Below are 16,178 nucleotides of genomic sequence, written 5' to 3'. Positions count from 1 at the left end.
GTCTCCCCATGGATGGCAGGGGGCCATCCCCCGTGTCCACAAAGTGAGTAGCTGTGGGGCGGAGTGGGCCAAAGGTCGATCTGTGGTGGGAGAAATAGTGGCTGTAAAGGCAGGATCTGGCCGCTCCCATATCGACCAGAAGTCTGGCTTTCACCCCGTTCAGCTTCATCTTGTGGTAAACTGGGGGGCGATATTTGGGGGAAATGACCCTCGCCACCATGGGATGGTGCAGGGCCCGGCCTAAAAATCCAGCTGTCTAGGGCCTCCTTCTTCTTCTTGCTCCAGCTCCGTTCCCCAGGATCGGGCTCCTCCACCAATGCAGGTTTGTCATCTGTTGCTTCGTCCTCCAGAGAGGAGACTTTGCTTCAGCCTGGGGTGGTAGTTTTCCTACATGCAGCCTTCAGCTGGTCCCGGATATCGTGCAGAGGGCACCTTGAGTTGCACGCTGAGAATTCCCAGGGATTCACTAGGATCAGGTTGGGGTTCTCCCTGTGGGCGGGGCGCCAGTGTGTGGGGTGTGCCCTTGGTGGGCTAGGGGCAGGGGTGGGGCTGGTATGAGGCATGGGTGAACGTGGCTTGGCTGGGGGAGCCAGAATCTTGGTGGGAAACATTTTCACCACGTTGATCTACTGGGGTGTAGGGCGGGAGGTCAGGAGGTGCCGTATAAGCTGGATATCTCGATCCATGTCTCCAGTCTGGTCATGGATCGTAAAGTGTTCCTTTACAACACTGGGGAGCACTCTCAGGAGAGTGTTAAAGGTATGTTGTTTCTGGGTTTCGTCATCTGCCTCTGGGTATGCAGCGGTTACCAGGCATCTTGCCTGTCTTAGGGTATCATCTAGATTCCCGTCGAGAGTCAAACTATCCAGTTGGGATAGTGCCACCACTTTCCCTAGTGGTACGGTGATGGCCTGGATCATGAGTTTTGTGAAATTCTGCCAGGTGAGCTCCGGAACGATTTTTGGTGCTATATTGGCCACCACTTTGTCCAAAAGTGGGAGTGTGACTACGATCTTTTGTTGGTCATTTTCAAACCTGATATCTAGTAGAGGTTTGATGATCGCCAGATATGTGTGACATCATACTGTTCGGGGTTGAACTTGGGCAATTGCACATGCGGTTTGGTTGCCATTTTTCCGGTATTTCCTGACTACCTCTCTCGTATGCCCGGGTCATGAACCACCGCTGTCCACCAGTGTAATGCTAGGTCTTTTAAGTTTGGCTTCCCACACTTAAAGCACCTAACGTGTAACGGGGTCCTCTTTCAAGACCGAGGCTTAGACAAATAGGTGGGAGGCAGGACACAAAATCTCAGGCAATAACCTTACACATGTATTATTCAGTCAGACAAGGGAAACAGCAGATGTTACAGACACGATATTCTGGGTGATCATAAACTCTTACAACTAGGTAGGGTGAAGAGTATCTCGTAGGATACTGTTCAGAATATATATTAACACAATGTTTGAGGCAGGATGTTCTATTTTGGAATAGTCCAGGGTCTTTACACACGTGGAGGGGCTAGGGCTATTTCTCACAAGGGGGGGTGTAAGGCACTGGGGTCTAATTGTAATTATAGTTCTATGAGGCAGGGTTTGATGATAGCGTGTTCACTTTGTTATTTTCTGCCTTAGGGTCACTTTTGGTCAATTATCGTTACTTACTCCATGGCCCTGGTGTTAGTCTTATTACTGTATAGCCCGTCACTGTGTCTATCTCTTTTTCTGACTTTTGGTCTATCACTGCAAGTTCACTATTCCGCCCCAGCACTATTGGACCACTATTATTGCACAGTATAGTCACTACAATTCTCCCGGCTCCAAGGGTGCGGCTGAGGGGCCACACGGCTCCGCTACTGACAGGGCTGGGCACCACCAGGAGTCCTCGTGCTCAGGGGACACAGGATCACGCACAGGGACGTCTGGTCTCGTCCGGGGCTGTTGGCAGCGAAGGGGCCCGAACTCTCGGGACTTAGGACTGGAGTGCAGCCCTCAGGGCTAGGGCCGAACAATTGCCTGAATCTGTCGTTCAGGCTCCTGATGGAGGGGAAGGTCTTTCTCCGTCAAGGTGTAGGGAGTTCCTGCCCGGGCATTCTGGGGAGGGTCTGGGGTTCCCGAGGACTGTGGTCCCCAGGGCTGGGTGGCGCTGACAGGAGGGGGCTGCGGCACCAGCCTGCATCAGGGTCCGTCAGGTGGGTCTCCTCCAGAGCCAGTCATAGGGAGCGGAAGCCCGGGTAGACTATGAGGCCTCTCCAATACTCCTCTATGCCCTCTGTGCTGGGGGTCGGGAAACAGGTGTCAAACTTGGGTGACAGGGTGGCTCTCAGCCACCTCCTGCCGTAGGATCCGGCTACTGGCCATGGCTTCCTAGGGGCACGGCTACTGGCCGTCGCCTGAGAGGGTATGTGTCTGCCAGCAGTCCCAGCTACACCTTCGCAGTGGCTACAGACCGTTTGATGAAGGTGGGAGCCGCTACTGGCCATCTCCTGCAGGAGAGGTGTAGAGCATGAGTGGCATATCGTGGGTGGCGTAGATCGGGTGTAGATGACGAAAGAAGGTGTGCCAGGCTGTGGTGGCAGTGTTCTCCTCCTGCTCTGTATAACAGGTGAGGAAGAGGGTGGATGCAGTGGTGGAGGAGTGGAGGAGTTGGAGGAGGTGGTGTGGTCCTCGGACTCGTTGGTTGCGCCCAAGTGATGGCACCCATACAGCTTGTCAGACCCTCATGTTGGGAGATGTTGCCCGTTGTGTGGTGTGGTGCTGAATGCTGGAGACAGAGGGCTAGGGTCGGGTTTTGTGCCGTAGTAATGTGGCATAGTGTCTCTGGGGAGTATAGGTGGCTGCGATTTGGGCTTGATGTAGCATGAGGGTGAGATGGTTTAGGGCAGGGGTGGGAGTGTGTTTGCAGTGAGGCCGGTGGGGTAGAGGAGTGGGCGTATCGGGCGGGTGGGCGGGAGAGGCGGCCGGAGCGGGTGGTGGTTGTTTTGAGGGTTGGCGTAGGTGGTGATGTGGGCATGCAGGGATGGTGTGGGCGTGAAGCGCACGGGGTGCGTGTAACTGGGTGGGGGGTGGTTGAGGTTGGGTGTTGGGAGTGAGGAGTGAGGAGTGAGGGTGTGGGGGTGCGGTGGGTCAGAGGGGGTGGGGGCGAGCAGTGGGTAAGGGCAGAGGTGGAGGTGTGGTGGTGAGGGTGGGCCGTGTGATGCTTGGCGCGGGAGAGCGGGTGGAAGGTAGGGAGGGGGTGGAGGAGTGGCCAGGTGTTGGTGGTGCAGGTTAGCTGTCAGGTGAGGTGTGATGCGGCATGGTGACTGGGGAGGCAAAAATGGTAGGGGAGGAGGAGGAGGAGGATGGGGAAGAGGAGGAGGATGGGGAAGAGGAGATATAGCATTCATAGTTAGAAGGGGGGAGTGGCGCCAGGGTGGGGGCGGGATCGGGAGTGGGGGTGGGGCAGCAGGGGTAGGGGCATGGAATGGGCATATGTGGCAGTTTCAGAGGGTGTGAGGGGCGCTGTGGTAGTCAATAGTGATTTGATAGGGGTTGGAGACGCAGGTGACAGTGTGGGGTCCTGTGAAATGGGGTGCGAGTTTGTGAGGGATGGGAAGCTGAGCGATCATGACAGTATCGCCTGGCTTGTAGGGGTTAGATGCTGTGTCGGGGCCGGGGTCTAAGTTGTTTTGGAGGTGGGTCAGGCAGTGCTTGAAATAATGTAGGAGGTCCATCATGGGAGCAGAAGTGGGCGGTTGCAGATGCTGCCGAAGGGGCAGCAGGAGGGGTGTCTCTCCAAATATTCGCTCATATGCCGAAATTCTGTCCTCCCGGGGACAGGAGTTGATGCCCCATTGTACAGTCTTTACGTGGGCAGGCCAGTCGTCGTCCTTAGTTGCTTCTATTCGTGTGTGGAGCTGGTTCATAAGGGTACGATGGCTGCGCCCGCACACTGCATTTCCCTGTGGCCAGTAGGGGAGGAATGAGAGATGTTGTACCCAAAAATATTGACTAGTTCTTCCCAGATTTTACTGGTGAATTCTGGCATGTTATCTGAGTGGATCGCTTAGGGAATGCCAAAGTAGGGGAAAACGTGCCTAAGGAGGGCATCAGCTACTGCAACAGCATGGTGTTCCCTTTGCTGGGCAGGCCGCAATGAACTTGGAATACATGTCTATGAACGTGATGACGTATTTGTAGCCCGATTTTGGGGGCAGAGGCGCTACTACGTCCATAGCTAACAGCTGCCAGGGTTTGTGGCCGGTGATATGGCCGGAGGGTCCTGCGGTACGTGTGATGTCTTTACCAAGGGTGCAGGCGCATCAGCTTTGGATGATTTCCTTGGCGAGGGCGGAAGGGTTTGGTGCCCAGTAGGTATTGTTAAAAATTTGTAGCAACTTTTTTGTACCCAGGTGGATGTCGTTGTGGGTGTGAAGGTGTCGCAGGGCATCAAGGGCGTTGTCAGGGGCTAGGATGATATGACCGGAGGGGGTCAGAAGGTGGTCGCCTTGCCAATAAATTTTTTGAAAAGGTGGTGAGGAATCCATGGGGGACGCTCCTTGCGGTGCCACTGCTGGAGGATGTCGAGTTCCGGTTGGGTGGCGTGGATGGGGAGCCGCAAGAGAGTGTCGGCATTGGTATGGACTTTGCCAGGTTGATAGGAGATTTCGTAGTTGAAGTCCTCCAGGGTTTCGCGCCATCTGATGAGTTGGGCGTTGTCAGTGACCGATGTCTGCCAGTCCTGCCAAAAACAGATCCTGGAAATTCAGAAGGCAGCGTAGGGTACCTGACTGATGGGTGGAGGGATGGTCAGGAATGGGGGGCTGTGGGGCTGGGGTGGGGGTGGGGGAAGGGGCGCAGGGTTTGGCTTCTTCCATCTCTCCTATTATGAGCCCTTTCGGGAGGGTGAGGGGTAAAGGGGCGAGGTTGGTGATCCGGACCGCCGTACGATGTGGAGGGAGGAAAGTTGGACGCAAAGGTAGGCCGAGAGGGTTCCCGGCGGCACGACAAGGGAGAATAGGACGGAGGGGGAACAGGGCCAATTTAGGGGCACCCAAGCTTCATGGTGTGGGGGTTAGTGACGGCAGTGGAAACGGTGGCATGAAAAGAGGGAGGGGGGTGGTGGGGGGAATAGGGGGGTGGGAAGGGGGGGGAAGAGTCTTCCGGCTGGGGCCGGGGCGTGCAGGTGCAAACGGCCTGGGGGGGTGGGTCAGCTGGTGCATGGAACTGGAGCTGTCGGTTGCGGCAATCTACAGTATAGTGGCGCCCAACTTCTGCAACAGGTCCAGCCCCAGGTACCCCAGGTCCAGCCCCAGGTACCCGTCGTAATTCCGGCAGAAGTCGAAAATTATGAACTGGTGCTGGGTTGACACATGGTGTCGACTCTTAAGGCCCGCGTCTCCCCATGGATAGCAGGGGGCCATCCCCCGCAACCACAAAGTGAGTAGCTGTGGCGCGGAGTGGGCCAAAGGTCGATCTGTGGTGGGAGAAATAGTGGCTATAAAGGCAGGATCTGGCCGCTCCCATATCGACCAGAAGTCTGGCTTTCACCCCGTTCAACTTCATCTTGTGGTAAACTGGGGGCTATATTTGGGGGGAAATGACCCTCGCCACTGTGGGATGGTGCAGGGGCGGGACTAAAAATCCAGCTGTCTAGGGCCTCCTCCTTCTTGCTCTAGCTCCGTTCCCCAGGATCGGGCTCCTCCACCGATGCAGGTTCGTCGTCTGTCGCTTTGTCCTCCAGAGAGGAGACTTTGCTTCAGCCTGGGGTGGTAGTTTTCCTACATGCAGCCTTCAGCTGGTCCCGGATATCGTGCAGAGGGCACCTTGAGTTGCACGCTGAGAATTCCCAGGGATTCACTAGGATCAGGTTGGGGTTCTCCCTGTGGGCGGGGCGCCAGTGTGTGGGGTGTGCCCTTGGTGGGCTAGGGGCAGGGGTGGGGCTGGTATGAGGCATGGGTGAACGTGGCTTGGCTGGGGGAGCCAGAATCTTGGTGGGAAACATTTTCACCACGTTGATCTACTGGGGTGTAGGGCGGGAGGTCAGGAGGTGCCGTATAAGTTGGATATCTCGATCCATGTCTCCAGTCTGGTCATGGATCGTAAAGTGTTCCTTTACAACACTGGGGAGCACTCTCAGGAGAGTGTTAAAGGTATGTTGTTTCTGGGTTTCTGTCATCTGCCTCTGGGTATGCAGCGGTTACCAGGCATCTTGCCTGTCTTAGGGTATCATCTAGATTCCCGTCGAGAGTCAAACTATCCAGTTGGGATAGTGCCACCACTTTCCCTAGTGGTACGGTGATGGCCTGGATCATGAGTTTTGTGAAATTCTGCCAGGTGAGCTCCGGAACGATTTTTGGTGCTATATTGGCCACCACTTTGTCCAAAAGTGGGAGTGTGACTACGATCTTTTGTTGGTCATTTTCAAACCTGATATCTAGTAGAGGTTTGATGATCGCCAGATATGTGTGACATCATACTGTTCGGGGTTGAACTTGGGCAATTGCACATGCGGTTTGGTTGCCATTTTTCCGGTATTTCCTGACTACCTCTCTCGTATGCCCGGGTCATGAACCACCGCTGTCCACCAGTGTAATGCTAGGTCTTTTAAGTTTGGCTTCCCACACTTAAAGCACCTAACGTGTAACGGGGTCCTCTTTCAAGACCGAGGCTTAGACAAATAGGTGGGAGGCAGGACACAAAATCTCAGGCAAAAACCTTACACATGTATTATTCAGTCAGACAAGGGAAACAGCAGATGTTACAGACACGATATTCTGGGTGATCATAAACTCTTACAACTAGGTAGGGTGAAGAGTATCTCGTAGGATACTGTTCAGAATATATATTAACACAATGTTTGAGGCAGGATGTTCTATTTTGGAATAGTCCAGGGTCTTTACACACGTGGAGGGGCTAGGGCTATTTCTCACAAGGGGGGGGTGTAAGGCACTGGGGTCTAATTGTAATTATAGTTCTATGAGGCAGGGTTTGATGATAGCGTGTTCACTTTGTTATTTTCTGCCTTAGGGTCACTTTTGGTCAATTATCGTTACTTACTCCATGGCCCTGGTGTTAGTCTTATTACTGTATAGCCCGTCACTGTGTCTATCTCTTTTTCTGACTTTTGGTCTATCACTGCAAGTTCACTATTCCGCCCCAGCACTATTGGACCACTATTATTGCACAGTATAGTCACTACAATTCTCCCGGCTCCAAGGGTGCGGCTGAGGGGCCACACGGCTCCGCTACTGACAGGGCTGGGCACCACCAGGAGTCCTCGTGCTCAGGGGACACAGGATCACGCACAGGGACGTCTGGTCTCGTCCGGGGCTGTTGGCAGCGAAGGGGCCCGAACTCTCGGGACTTAGGACTGGAGTGCAGCCCTCAGGGCTAGGGCCGAACAATTGCCTGAATCTGTCGTTCAGGCTCCTGATGGAGGGGAAGGTCTTTCTCCGTCAAGGTGTAGGGAGTTCCTGCCCGGGCATTCTGGGGAGGGTCTGGGGTTCCCGAGGACTGTGGTCCCCAGGGCTGGGTGGCGCTGACAGGAGGGGGCTGCGGCACCAGCCTGCATCAGGGTCCGTCAGGTGGGTCTCCTCCAGAGCCAGTCATAGGGAGCGGAAGCCCGGGTAGACTATGAGGCCTCTCCAATACTCCTCTATGCCCTCTGTGCTGGGGGTCGGGAAACAGGTGTCAAACTTGGGTGACAGGGTGGCTCTCAGCCACCTCCTGCCGTAGGATCCGGCTACTGGCCATGGCTTCCTAGGGGCACGGCTACTGGCCGTCGCCTGAGAGGGTATGTGTCTGCCAGCAGTCCCAGCTACACCTTCGCAGTGGCTACAGACCGTTTGATGAAGGTGGGAGCCGCTACTGGCCATCTCCTGCAGGAGAGGTGTAGAGCATGAGTGGCATATCGTGGGTGGCGTAGATCGGGTGTAGATGACGAAAGAAGGTGTGCCAGGCTGTGGTGGCAGTGTTCTCCTCCTGCTCTGCATAACAGGTGAGGAAGAGGGTGGATGCAGTGGTGGAGGAGTAGAGGAGTTGGAGGAGGTGGTGTGGTCCTCGGACTCGTTGGTTGCGCCCAAGTGATGGCACCCATACAGCTTGTCAGACCCTCATGTTGGGAGATGTTGCCCGTTGTGTGGTGTGGTGCTGAATGCTGGAGACAGAGGGCTAGGGTCGGGTTTTGTGCCGTAGTAATGTGGCATAGTGTCTCTGGGGAGTATAGGTGGCTGCGATTTGGGCTTGATGTAGCATGAGGGTGAGATGGTTTAGGGCAGGGGTGGGAGTGTGTTTGCAGTGAGGCCGGTGGGGTAGAGGAGTGGGCGTATCGGGCGGGTGGGCGGGAGAGGCGGCCGGAGCGGGTGGTGGTTGTTTTGAGGGTTGGCGTAGGTGGTGATGTGGGCATGCAGGGTTGGTGTGGGCGTGAGGTGCGCGGGGTGCGTGTAAGTGGGGGGGGGGTTGAGGTTGGGCGTGGGGAGTGAGGAGTGAGGGCGTGGGGGTGCGGTGGGTCAGAGGGGGTGGGGGTGGGCAGTGGGTAAGGGCAGAGGTGGAGGTGTGGTGGTGAGGGTGGGCCGTGTGATGCTTGGCGCGGGAGAGCGGGTGGAAGGTAGGGAGGGGGTGGAGGAGTGGCCAGGTGTTGGTGGTGCAGGTTAGCTGTCAGGTGAGGTGTGATGCGGCATGGTGACTGGGGAGGCAAAAATGGTAGGGGAGGAGGAGGAGGATGGGGAAGAGGAGGAGGATGGGGAAGAGGAGATATAGCATTCGTAGTTAGAAGGGGGGAGTGGCGCCAGGGTGGGGGGCGGGATCGGGAGTGGGGGTGGGGCAGCAGGGGTAGGGGCATGGAATGGGCATATGTGGCAGTTTCAGAGGGTGTGAGGGGCGCTGTGGTAGTCAATAGTGATTTGATAGGGGTTGGAGACGCAGGTGACAGTGTGGGGTCCTGTGAAATGGGGTGCGAGTTTGTGAGGGATGGGAAGCTGAGCGATCATGACAGTATCGCCTGGCTTGTAGGGGTTAGATGCTGTGTCGGGGCCGGGGTCTAAGTTGTTTTGGAGGTGGGTCAGGCAGTGCTTGAAATAATGTAGGAGGTCCATCATGGGAGCAGAAGTGGGCGGTTGCAGATGCTGCCGAAGGGGCAGCAGGAGGGGTGTCTCTCCAAATATTCGCTCATATGCCGAAATTCTGTCCTCCCGGGGACAGGAGTTGATGCCCCATTGTACAGTCTTTACGTGGGCAGGCCAGTCGTCGTCCTTAGTTGCTTCTATTCGTGTGTGGAGCTGGTTCATAAGGGTACGATGGCTGCGCCCGCACACTGCATTTCCCTGTGGCCAGTAGGGGAGGAATGAGAGATGTTGTACCCAAAAATATTGACTAGTTCTTCCCAGATTTTACTGGTGAATTCTGGCATGTTATCTGAGTGGATCGCTTAGGGAATGCCAAAGTAGGGGAAACCGTGCCTAAGGAGGGCATCAGCTACTGCAACAGCATGGTGTTCCTTTGCTGGGCAGGCCGCAATGAACTTGGAATACATGTCTATGAACGTGATGACGTATTTGTAGCCCGATTTTGGGGGCAGAGGCGCTACTACGTCCATAGCTAACAGCTGCCAGGGTTTGTGGCCGGTGATATGGCCGGAGGGTCCTGCGGTACGTGTGATGTCTTTACCAAGGGTGCAGGCGCATCAGCTTTGGATGATTTCCTTGGCGAGGGCGGAAGGGTTTGGTGCCCAGTAGGTATTGTTAAAAATTTGTAGCAACTTTTTTGTACCCAGGTGGATGTCGTTGTGGGTGTGAAGGTGTCGCAGGGCATCAAGGGCGTTGTCAGGGGCTAGGATGATATGACCGGAGGGGGTCAGAAGGTGGTCGCCTTGCCAATAAATTTTTTGAAAAGGTGGTGAGGAATCCATGGGGGACGCTCCTTGCGGTGCCACTGCTGGAGGATGTCGAGTTCCGGTTGGGTGGCGTGGATGGGGAGCCGCAAGAGAGTGTCGGCATTGGTATGGACTTTGCCAGGTTGATAGGAGATTTCGTAGTTGAAGTCCTCCAGGGTTTCGCGCCATCTGATGAGTTGGGCGTTGTCAGTGACCGATGTCTGCCAGTCCTGCCAAAAACAGATCCTGGAAATTCAGAAGGCAGCGTAGGGTACCTGACTGATGGGTGGAGGGATGGTCAGGAATGGGGGGCAGAGGGGCAGGGGAGTGGGAGGGGGAAGGGGCGCAGGGTTTGGCTTCTTCCATCTCTCCTATTATGAGCTCTTTCGGGAGGGTGAGGGGTAAAGGGGCGAGGTTGGTGATCCGGACCGCCGTACGATGTGGAGGGAGGAAAGTTGGACGCAAAAGGTAGGCCGAGAGGGTTCCCGGCGGCACGACAAGGGAGATTAGGACGGAGGGGGAACAGGGCCAATTTAGGGGCACCCAAGCTTCATGGTGTGGGGGTTAGTGACGGCAGTGGAAACGGTGGCATGAAAAGAGGGAGGGGGGTGGTGGGGGGAATAGGGGGGTGGGAAGGGGGGAAGAGTCTTCCAGCTGGGGCCAGGGCGTGCAGGTGCAAACGGCCCAGGGGGGTGGGTCAGGTGGTGCATGGAACTGGAGCTGTCGGTTGCGGCAATCTACAGTATAGTGGCGCCCAACTTCTGCAACAGGTCCAGCCCCAGGTACCCCAGGTCCAGCCCCAGGTACCCGTCGTAATTCCGGCAGAAGTCGAAAATTATGAACTGGTGCTGGGTTGACACATGGTGTCGACTCTTAAGGCCCGCGTCTCCCCATGGATAGCAGGGGGCCATCCCCCGCAACCACAAAGTGAGTAGCTGTGGCGCGGAGTGGGCCAAAGGTCGATCTGTGGTGGGAGAAATAGTGGCTATAAAGGCAGGATCTGGCCGCTCCCATATCGACCAGAAGTCTGGCTTTCACCCCGTTCAACTTCATCTTGTGGTAAACTGGGGGGCTATATTTGGGGGGAAATGACCCTCGCCACTGTGGGATGGTGCAGGGGCGGGACTAAAAATCCAGCTGTCTAGGGCCTCCTCCTTCTTCTTGCTCTAGCTCCGTTCCCCAGGATCGGGCTCCTCCACCGATGCAGGTTCGTCGTCTGTCGCTTTGTCCTCCAGAGAGGAGACTTTGCTTCAGCATGGGGTGGTAGTTTTCCTACATGCAGCCTTCAGCTGGTCCCGGATATCGTGCAGAGGGCACCTTGAGTTGCACGCTGAGAATTCCCAGGGATTCACTAGGATCAGGTTGGGGTTCTCCCTGTGGGCGGGGCGCCAGTGTGTGGGGTGTGCCCTGGGTGGGCTAGGGGCAGGGGTGGGGCTGGTATGAGGCATGGGCGAACGTGGCTTGGCTGGGGGAGCCAGAATCTTGGTGGGAAACATTTTCACCACGTTGATCTATTGGGGTGTAGGGCGGGAGGTCAGGAGGTGCCGTATAAGCTGGATATCTCGATCCATGTCTCTAGTCTGGTCATGGATCTTAAAGTGTTCCTTTACAACACTGGGGAGCACTCTCAGGAGAGTGTTAAAGGTATGTTGTTCCTGGGTTTCGTCATCTACCTCTGGGTATGCAGCGGTTACCAGGCATCTTGCCTGTATTAGGGTATCATCTAGATTCCCGTCGAGAGTCAAACTATCCAGTTGGGATAGTGCCACCACTTTCCCTAGTGGTACGGTGATGGCCTGGATCACGAGCTTTGTGAAATTCTGCCAGGTGAGCTCCGGAACGATTTTTGGTGCTATATTGGCCACCACTTTGTCCAAAAGTGGGAGTGTGACTACGATCTTTTGTTGGTCATTTTCAAACCTGATATCTAGTAGAGGTTTGATGATCGCCAGATATGTGTGACATCATACTGTTCGGGGTTGAACTTGGGCAATTGCACATGCGGTTTGGTTGCCATTTTTCCGGTATTTCCTGACTACCTCTCTCGTATGCCCGGGTCATGAATCACCGCTGTCCACCAGTGTAATGCTAGGTCTTTTAAGTTTGGCTTCCCACACTTAAAGCACCTAACGTGTAGCGGGGTCCTCTTTCAAGACCGAGGCTTAGACAAACAGGAGGGAGGCAGGACACAAAATCTCAGGCAATAACCTTACACATGTATTACTCAGTCAGACAAGGGAAACAGCAGATGTTACAGACACGATATTCTGGGTGATCATAAACTCTTACAACTAGGTAGGGTGAAGAGTATCTCGCAGGATACTGTTCGGAAAATATATTAACACAATGTTTGAGGCAGGATGTTCTAATTTGGTATAGTCCAGGGTCTTTACGCACGTGGAGGGGCTAGGGCTATTTCTCACAAGGGGGGGGGTGTAAGGCACTGGGGTCTGATTGTAATTATAGTACTATGAGGCAGGGTTTGATGATAGCGTGTTCACTTTGTTAATTTCTGCCTTAGGGTCACTTTTGGTCAATTATCATTACTTACTCCATGGCCCTGGTGTTAGTCCTATTACCGTATAGCCCATCAGTGCATCTATGTCTTTTTCCGACTTTTGGTCTATCACTGTAAGCTCCCTATTCTGCCCCAGCACTATTGGACCACTATTATTGCACAGTATAGTCACTACAATTCTCCCGGCTCCAAGGGTGCGGCTGAGGGGCCACACAACTCCGCTACTGACAGGGCTGGGCACAACCAGGAGTCCTCGTGCTCAGGGGACATGAGATCATGCGCAGGGGCGTCTGCTCTCGTCCGGGGCTGTTGGCGGTGAAGGAGCCCAAACTCTCTGGATTCGGGACCGGAATATGGCCCTCAGGGCTAGGGCCGAACAATTGCCTGAATCTATCGTTCAGGCTCGTGATGGAGGGGAAGGTCTTCTGCCGTCAAGGTGTAAGGAGTTCCCACCCGGGCGTTCTGGGGAGGGTCTGGGGTTCCTGAGGACTGCGGTCCCCAGGGCTTGGTGGCACCGACAGGAGGGGGCTGTGGCACTGGCCTGCAGCAGGGTCCATCAGGTGGGTCTCCTCCAGAGCCAGTCGTAGGGAGCGGAGGCCCAGGTAGACTATGGGGCCTCTCCAATACTTCTCTATGCCCTCTGTGCTGGGGGTAGGGGAACAGGCATCAAACTTGGGTGATGGGGTGGCTCTTGGCCACCTTCTGCTGTAGGACCCGGCTACTGGCCATGGCTACTGGCCTGAGAGGGTGCATGTCTGCCAGCAGTCCCAGCTACACCTTCGGAGTGGCTACAGGCCGTTTGACGAAGGTGGGAGCGGCTACTGACCATCTCCTGCAGGAAAGGTGTAGAGCGGCTACGGACCGTCTCAAGGGGAACACCTTCGGAGAGGCTACAGGCAGTCTGACGAAGGTGGGAGCGGCTATAGGCTGTCTCCTCATTACCCTCAGAGCGGCTACAGGCTGTCTCCTTAGCGAGGTGCGAGTGGCTACAGGTCGTCTGGCGAAGGTGGGAGCGGCTACTGGGCATCTCCTGCAGGAGGGGTTTGGAGCAGCTACAGGCCGTCTCCTTATTACCCTCAGGTCGGCTACTGGCTGATTCCTTAGCAACGGGCGAGCGGCTACAGGCCGTCTCAAAGAGGAAGACACCTTCACAGCAGCTACAGGCCGTCTCCTTTGGGGTGCTGGCAGGAGCTGGACAGACAGCTCCACCCCTTAGCTGGTTGGTGAAGGCTCACCCAGAAGGTAGTGCAGGATTCCTGCTATGGTGACGGCTGGCGGGCTCCAGGTCATAGGGGCACGCTGCCCGGGCTGACTTATGCCGTTGTCGTCCTGAATCCCGACGTGCTGCTGCTGCTCCTCCGTGGGTTCCTTGTGGGGGTGTCCAGGAGTTCCTGGGGGCACTATGCTGTATTCCTGGTGGGGGTGGCTGGGTGCTCCAGGGGGCACTATGCTGCATTTCAAGAAGTAAATGTTCTGGCCGTTTCACACAGTGTAGCTGAGTATCAGGTAATTACTTGTACAGAAATTGTATTAATTTGTACTAATCAGGGTCATCGTGAAAATATTATTAATGTTACACACAACTTACAGTTTTTGTACTTCACATCACAAATATGCTAATGCTCACATATTCACTATTATTTTCTGAATAGCGCATGAGAAAATTTAGTTACAGCCAAGCACGTAATTTCTTTCTCCCCCATGCACTTTTGGTTTTCTTTCATTGTACTAGATACTGTTACTCAGCTACTGTATATCCAAATAATTGTTTCACAAATAACTATAAACAGTAACACTTACGACAATGCACCTGTAAAACTTATTATAAACCACTTATTTTTAAAAACTTACTAGATATAACTTATATATATCTTACGCTTCACTTAACACACTTGTGCATATCTGTTTACTATTTACAGCTTCCCGCACACCAGCTCTGCCACTGAGCTCTTTCCCCGGAAGTAAGGCCAGAACTTTCGCGGGCGTTCATGATGCAATCGGCCCTGCACATGGAGGGACGTAATCGGACGAGGAGGATAAGGAAGACATCACTGTATAACTCTACCAGTGCCGTGTACACACTGAGCCATGCGTCTGTGGAGTACCTTGGGTACCTACCTACCCTATGGTTGTCATAGAATATGGTTGCAAGTTCAAAGGATGGTGGGAACGTGCTTGCGACATATCCCATCAGCCGGCAGTGCTCCACGCCCTGAATCATGATGGCTATGCATGTCAGCCGGCACGTAGGGGTTAATTAACCCATACTAATTTAAACTCATTTTACAAATTCCCTCTTGACTGCATAAGGTCACTGGTTATTCAAAGTCCCTGTAACACATATTCTGTGTATCAACCTGGAGTCAGGTGGCTCTGAAGACAAAAGCCGAATGTTCATCCAGAATGTCAGTTTTGTGTTTTATATATATATATATATATATATATATATATATATATATATATATATAATCCAATCCTACATTGCCACATGAGGAGTGTAGGAGCCCGGGGCTAAGTAGTTGGTCCCGACATTTAAGATGAGAGTGACCAGCCTCATTCATCCCTGAGTGGCATTACATGAGCAATCAACCCCAACCACCCCTTGGATATAAACCTTCACCGGCTCAATCCGATTGGAGCGCAATAATTACTCACTAAACCACCAGGCCCCAGAATTTGGTTATATGGTTACCACCCAGCGTAGTCAATGGTTTCCTGGTGTACAGGAAACTATTTGGCTTGTCACTCAGTGTAGAGTCACCCACAGGCAGAAGAAAGAGGAAAGAATGAAGGAAAGAAAGACAGAAGAGGAAGTGTTAAGTTACCCGTAGGCAGAAGGACACGGAAAGAATAAAGTAAATGAAGACAGAAGAGGATGGAAGGAAAGAAGGATGGAGGAGAGGAAAGGGCAGACACCCGACAGCAGCACTACATCGAGTGAGTGGATGGTAAGCGCCCTCACTATATATATATATATATATATATATATATATATATATATATATATATATATATATATATATATATATATATATATATATATATATATATATATATATATATATATATATATTTATATATACCTAGGTCTCTTTGCAATTCCATGCTGGATGCACAACAGGTATGCCATAAACTGTATATTGCAAACCTTGTATTTAATATTTTTGCGAAGAAAAAATCTTTTTCGTAGGTAATGTTGTGACCGAGTTATAGCCATCTTCTAGACAAATGTTTTTCTCCAGAAGCGTTAATTGTTTTTGGATTAGTAATTAAGCTTTTATTTTTCCTTATGACAGTTATAGCACAGTACTTGGGCCAAGCTGTAGTTCAGGCAACTGTTCTTGTTTTAGTTTTCCAACCATGCTTTTTTTCCCCTCTCCTTTCCAGTGAATGTCATCAAATTGGAAAGTGCACTACTAACACACAGAATCAGCCAGCCTAGCGGTAAGATGTTCTCTGGGAATAACTCCGGCAAATGTTTTTACATAAAGTGTTAATAAACGTATTTGCCGAAAAGGAGATACGCTGCAGCCAATTAGTAGATCTTATTCGACCCTACACTTTCAAGTTAGGCCAAAGTTTTTACCGAGAGAACGTGACCCTAACTCGAAGGTGTATCCTTGACACAGAATATACTTTACCCTAGGGTCAGGTCTTCCTCTTAATTCGAAGTATTCTTAGCCCTGGCTTTTAAAAAAATAAATAAATTCCTTGGATCAAAGCCTAGTAATGACTATAATTCTGCTGCAAATTCTTAAAGTATATATATATATATATATATATATATATATATATATATATATATATATAT

General features: G+C 53.0%; 1 protein-coding gene across 1 annotated transcript; it reads right to left on the bottom strand.

The window, feature by feature from the left end:
- Positions 1-9,405: 9,405 nt before the first annotated feature.
- LOC145404934 (uncharacterized) lies at positions 9,406-10,760 on the bottom strand. The gene is made up of 3 exons (XM_080276438.1): positions 10,636-10,760; positions 9,851-10,095; positions 9,406-9,620 (listed from the first exon to the last, which is right to left on the bottom strand). Exons 1-3 carry the CDS (start codon positions 10,758-10,760, stop codon positions 9,406-9,408), a joined length of 585 nt encoding a protein of 194 aa, XP_080132564.1.
- Positions 10,761-16,178: the final 5,418 nt, after the last annotated feature.

This window comes from Coenobita brevimanus, chromosome 65 (genome assembly GCF_032717465.1).
Source record: "Coenobita brevimanus isolate Jiangsu-jjx chromosome 65, ASM3271746v2, whole genome shotgun sequence".
Classification (NCBI taxonomy): Eukaryota; Metazoa; Arthropoda; class Malacostraca; order Decapoda; family Coenobitidae; genus Coenobita; species Coenobita brevimanus.
The sequence above is the reverse complement of the archived record's forward strand: the minus strand, read 5'-3'. Positions and strand labels throughout refer to the sequence as shown.